This window comes from Thalia democratica, chromosome 9 (assembly GCF_965202585.1).
Source record: "Thalia democratica chromosome 9, ktThaDemo2.hap1.1, whole genome shotgun sequence".
NCBI classification, from domain to species: domain Eukaryota; kingdom Metazoa; phylum Chordata; class Thaliacea; order Salpida; family Salpidae; genus Thalia; species Thalia democratica.
The window spans coordinates 35,739,869-35,746,153 of NC_139173.1; the positions used below are offsets into that span (position 1 = coordinate 35,739,869).

General features: G+C 23.4%; 1 protein-coding gene across 2 annotated transcripts; it reads right to left on the reverse strand.

Moving 5' to 3' along the window:
• Nucleotides 1-870: 870 nt before the first annotated feature.
• On the reverse strand, nucleotides 871-5,898 carry LOC145844662 (uncharacterized). Of its 2 annotated transcripts, XM_082952067.1 has the most exons (8): nucleotides 5,769-5,898; nucleotides 5,181-5,207; nucleotides 3,754-3,789; nucleotides 3,300-3,371; nucleotides 2,484-2,525; nucleotides 1,808-1,825; nucleotides 1,323-1,361; nucleotides 871-1,002 (listed from the first exon to the last, which is right to left on the reverse strand). In XM_082952067.1, exons 1-8 carry the CDS (start codon nucleotides 5,842-5,844, stop codon nucleotides 944-946), a joined length of 369 nt encoding a protein of 122 aa, XP_082808193.1. In that variant the 5' UTR covers nucleotides 5,845-5,898; the 3' UTR covers nucleotides 871-943. The 2 variants fall into 2 exon arrangements, with proteins under 2 accessions (XP_082808193.1, XP_082808194.1); XM_082952068.1 differs by lacking the exon at nucleotides 5,181-5,207 and having other exon boundaries at nucleotides 5,769-5,874.
• Nucleotides 5,899-6,285: the final 387 nt, after the last annotated feature.

Below are 6,285 nucleotides of genomic sequence, written 5' to 3' on the forward strand. Positions count from 1 at the left end.
GTATATGTTATATATTTTAAGTTTGTACCAGTAAAAAAATTCAAAATATTGATTTAGTTTTAAACTATTTGCTTAACTAGAGATTCTAAATTACCGGAAAAAAAAACTTTTATTAAAAAGAAAACTATGAGAGGTTCAAAAATATAACAAAAAACATGTTTTCAAAAAAATTACTTAAATTAAAAAAAATATCATTTGGTTACTTTTATTGTTCTCCACAGCATTGTAATTCTATTGTAATAGTTTTTAACTTTTCGATGTTTTTTTTTTAAATCTTAAGTACCAAGTATAGTGTTATAAAAAGCTATCCACAAATAATTCAAGAAACATTTTGTTTAAAATTCTTCTTATAAAACATAACAGTATAAAACTCAGTTAGATACTAGCGTATTTGTTACAAGCGTTGACTAATTTGTTTTCTATTATTAGTAGTTATTGATTGTAAAAATGGATCTTCATAATTTTACTGTTGAGAAGCCGAGTAAAAAGTGTAAGTTCCAGTTTTGCATAATATAAATGTACCACGGCGTTGTTTAAAAATTAACCAAACAGAACACTTCGTTTGTTGTTGATATTTGATAGTTGTAAATTCCTTGAAATTTTTACCTAATTGCTGCCAAAATAAATGCAGAAATAAGTAATAAAATAAAAATTAGAGCCAAACTTATTTTCGCTGCGTCACATAAAAAGTTCTTTCTCCTTTTTCGAATTTTTGCATTGATTACTTTATGGTTTATTTTGTCTACTTTTACAAATATTAAGTTTAATTAAAACAAGCGCAAATTTAACAAGAAAAAACTATTTAGTACTTTATTATGGTAAACTTAAGATTATAGTTGACTACTCACAAACTAAGACAAAAAAACAAAGTTTTCTTTTTAAAGTTTATTAAAGTCACATATTAAAAAATAATGACAACTTTATTAAATTTGCGAAAATGTTTTTACATCATTTTCTTTCCTGGCATGAAACCCTTTTGTGGGTTGTATCCTGGGTTGTAACCTGAAAAAAAGTGAATATTAATTAACAGTTAAATAGTAACAAATAAAATAAAAACCATTTAAAAAAAAATTAAACCAGTAAATTAGCTGTGATTTTTCAGTAGTAATGTTAATGTTGTTTATAAGCAAAACAAATCATATTTATGACAGTTAAACAAATACGTTAAAAAAAGAGAAAAGTGGTTTTACGCTTTTTGAATGGATAAGTACCCGGCATAATTTTGAAAACTCATAGAAGTTTAAAAGTTTTGTTTAAATGTTCAACAGATCACGTTAAAAACAAATCAAGTAAATTGAAAATATGAATATATAGTTAATTACCTTTTTGTGGGCCTGAAGCGTATGGTCCGGGTCCGTATTCTGTAAAATAAATTAGAAAATCAAAAACAATTAAAACAAAAATTAAATTAAATAAACATATTATATGTTATGATATTTTATTAAATATAAAAACTAGTATTTCAATTTGATATACAATCACAATTTTGTTATTTCTGTAAACAACAGAACAACTAAAGTGTTTAAATTATCAAAAATAAATTTGTTATTTTATCAAGTAGTAAGCACAAATATTTAATTCTAGTTTTACCATAATGTAACATACTTGTTTAAAAACTAAATATCAAGAAGTTTAATGACAACGTGCAAGTAGTACTTTTGATGTAACAAAAATGCTTTTTTTTACAAGTTCTACGCTTGATAGTAATTTAATATAAGTAAGTTACTTGACATTGTTAATTAACTCGTTCAATTTCATTTATAATATATAAATAACAATTAATTAATAAAAAAATCAAAAAACATACTTTGTTGACCTCCGTAAACTGTAAAAACAATCAATGGTTATAACAATGTTTCTACATTATATAAGATATTTAAAAATTATATATAAATGTTTAGATCAATAACAAAATTCTCATTTACCGAAGCACAGTTAATAAATTCCGTTCAAATTTTTTTATTTATTCTGTTGTTACTTGATATTTTAAACAAACACATACAAACTGAAATAACCAAAAAAAAATGTTTAATTTATTGAATAAATGCACAAATAAGAGAAAAAGTAAAAGACTAGTAATTTTTCTACCGTTTACAGCTGTTTCAGCGCTTAAACGTCAGTTAAGCTTTTATACGTTGATAAGCAAATTACAATCAAAATACAGAATTGCTTTATTATTCATTGTAAGATATATATATATATATATATAGAAAATAAGGGGATTGTTTAAACTTAATTAATTTCTACTGAGCCCACTTGAAGGGCTTTTAAATAACCTATTAGGAAAATGCAATTTTAAAAAATCCATAAAACGTTTCATAAAAACAAAAAACGGTTATCTTTAATCTCAACTGGTTCAATTTAAAATAAAAGGCTGTTTATTATATATATGTATATATATATATATATATATAATAATAATATAAAAAATAATAACATATATACATATATACGCATTTATTATCAAGTTATATAAAAGTTACCTGGAGTTGGTTGGTATTGTGGTTGTGGACGTGGACCGTGCACTGAAAAAAAAAAAATATATTATAAACTTATACAGTGGTGCATACAATGGAAAATATATTTAGAAAAAATGTTAACTCATAATATAGACATATTTAGTGGTGCGTTCACTAAAAAAAAATAAAAAAAAATATATATAGTAAAAAAGTATGAAATAAAAACATATATAGTGGGGAGTACACAGTAAAAACACAAAAATAGAAATAAACTTTTTTAATTGTCTAATGGCTACGGGGTGGCACTTATACTTATTTATTTAAATAAAAAAAACCTATATAATATATATTGAAAAAAGTTTTAGTCAATACTTCTCGACTACTTAAATTGGAGCTAAATTTTTAATGTTTTAACAAACAGCAGTTTTATATAGCTGCTTTATATATGAGATGTTTCTATCTCATATATTCTTCAGTAAAGCTTTAGTTTATTTAACATGTTTTGCAGAAGTTTAGAATTTAATTTTTTGAATAAATACTACGACTTCGTAGGTTTTTGTGCAGTAGATTTGAAAAACACGCTGCTTTTAGTTTTGTCATTGGTGTGTGCACACGAACAGTTTAAAACATTTTTCTGGTATAAACTTTCCTTTCCTTACTTTAAAAAGTTTTAACAAAAATTACAAAAATTTTCTAACTTTCTGTTATTCTGTAAAACATATTTAATTAACTCAAGCTTTTACTGAGGATTACATTAGATTGAAATATCTTATTTATGAAAAAACTGTATAAAACTTTATTTTATTGTATAATTAAAATTCTATATATATATATACTTACTTGGTTGTCCAACGTGTCCTGGGTGGTAACGTTGTCCTCCGCATCCTGGTGCGTAGCCACCTGGTGAGTAACCTGAAAAATAAATAAAAACTTTTTATAACAAAATTAATTTCATTTTACTTTCGTAATATTTGATCGATACAAATGTTATGATTTTCCTACTAAACACGGAAAAACAGTTGAACAAAGTTTTGTGTGATACTAAAGATAAAATGTTAGAAAAGGTAAAAAAAAATTTTAATTCATAAATTTAATTTTTATTATATTATCATATTTAATAAAAAAAAATTCAGATTTTTTCGTTCAATATGAAAAAATTTGAACTCATTTTATTGTGATAAAAGTATTAAAAAATTTGAAAAATCAAATAATTTGATACTTAAAATTCTAGTATTAATTTTATTTTTGTTTTTCCTTTATCAAAAACTATTTTCAAACGTTTATTTTCACTAACCCTTTTGGTAGCCTGGTTGGTAACCTTTTTGGTAACCTGAAAAAAATTAAAATTATTTTGAAAAAAAAATAATGCAGTTATTCAATATTTAAAACATATATATATATATATATATATATAACAATGACTATAATTCAGTGTTTAAATAGTTGTTTAAAGTGTTTACTTTTTTATCGCCTGGATATATAGTTGTTCATTATTTTTGTAAAAGTTTAAACTTCTAACACATGTATAAATAGTGACTGTGGTTCAATGGGTTGTTAAAGTTGTTGGTTAAAAAAACGTAGGGCTTGTAATAGGCAGTAATAAAATGCATGTTAAAACTTTTAATAGTTAAATTTTAATTGATTGTAAAACTGTGTTTGTTTTTTACCTTCAACTAAATTTTATTCCTAAAACTGTTTTTTAGAAGTTCTCTACTTTATTACTGTTTTCGTTAATATGTTTTAATTTGTTATTAAAACATATTAACAAATTGTATTTTAAATATTAAAAAAAATTCTACTGTTCAAAATTTAAAATTTATAGCATTAGATATGGATTTTTAAGTCTCAAGTTAAAGAAAAGTAAAACACTGTTTTATAAACTTAACTTTATAAACTATTTGACCTATATAAGCAGATGCACAAAGTAATTATTTTATTTCAAAAAAGTTTTAAGTTAAGATTTAATGTTAAATTCAAAGTCGAGTGTTATCGTTTTTGTTATTAAACTTTTTTCAAGTGCTTAGTAATTCAATATGTTCCTACGAACTTGTTTTGACGTCATTAATCACTGCCTGTTGTTGTTGATGGTAATTATATAAACAATAATAACAATAACTTAACAAAATTAACAACAATTGCAACTTCACTTTTGTTTTATTTCGTACAATTAAACAAGGTAAAAAAGTATTGTAAGCATTTTTAGATATGATATTATATTTTTGCTTTTTAAAAAGCAAGTATAGTTTTGCAAAAACTTTAAAAAAATACGTTATTTTTTAAGATTATATAAACTTTTAATGAAAATATTTTTTTTTTTTCTAGCTCGATTTATTAAATTTTTGATATAATATTTTATTTGTGTAATTAGTCCACCATTTTGAAGTAATTTTTGTTTGGTTAATAAACAGTAACGATTTAATGCAAACTTTAAAATTTAATAGTTTTTGTCACTACCTTATAAAAACTTCTGCGTGCTTTTAGTTTATCATTTATTTCTAAAATATTAGTTTTAGATAAAAATGTCTTTCAAGTATTCATGGTTTATGAAATAAGACATTCTACTCGGCTTTCCAAATAGTTACTTATAGTCTTAATTGTTTTTAATTAGTTTTAAATATATTTTTTACCAAAATAACTAGTAGTTCTAAATTTTTAAATTAAATTTTTTCACATGATTAGCCTTATTTAAAATTAAAAAACTTGTTACAAAATAATAATCACCTGGTCCTGGTTGGTAGGCTCCCTTACCTAAAAAATAAATATAAACAATACTATTTATATATTATTAAGTTAATTCAAAACAAGTAAAGTTTATTTTTTTTAATATGTATCAATTTTAAATGAAATAACAAATTTTAATTGTTTATTAAAAGTTTTGATTACTTAGATACAAAAATAAAGGCAAAAGTGTAAATGAGTGTCCATTAACGAAATAGAATATTATTTTTGTCTTATATAAATTGAACTAAAATTTTCAGCACGTTTTTATCTTAAAAATTTATTTTCGGTTACAGTCGTACACCTACCTAGATTGTTAGAAGTAAGGTATTTCTATTTTTCTATCGGTATTTTTAAAAAATAATGATAGCAACAGTTTATATACTACAAATTACAGTACGCATAAAAAAGTTTTAAAATAACAAACATGGTCTATACTACATTTAAACATTAATATTTTACTGTTAAAAATTTATTATAATTAAACACCTTATGAAATAAATTTGCAGTAATGTTATAATTAGTTACTGAATTATGCACAATATATACAATATAATATACTTTATTATTTTATTTTATTCAGTTTCTTACCAGTCATTGGTCCTGGGCCGTAGCATGGAGCAGCAATAGTGCATCCGATAAGAGCGAGAATGATAACCAATTTCATTTTTAACAGTCAACAGTCAATGTATTCAGTTTGATGTTGAAAATTGGAAATTTTACGATATATATACATGAAAAAAATCAAGTATCGATTTAGTTGTTGAAGTTTGTATGAAAACAATACTCTTGCGGCTAATTAAAAGTTTAAAATAAGTTTTTAATAAAATAGATAAACATAAAAATCAGTGCAAAAATAAATACTTGGCGGGTTAAAATCAATGTTTCCAGCTTGAAAAAACACCGCTATCGATTCGTTTAAGCAACACGCGTACAAAAATATGATGACGAAATTTTACCCGCGGTTGAAATTACTCGCCGCGTTTTGAAATTATACATGTCAAGTTCAAATTGTGAAATTGGCAAATGAGCGTTTTCGGTGCAGATTATAAAACGCAGATTATAAAGAATAAAATGAAAAATTCTCATCGTTAGTTTTTGATAGTCG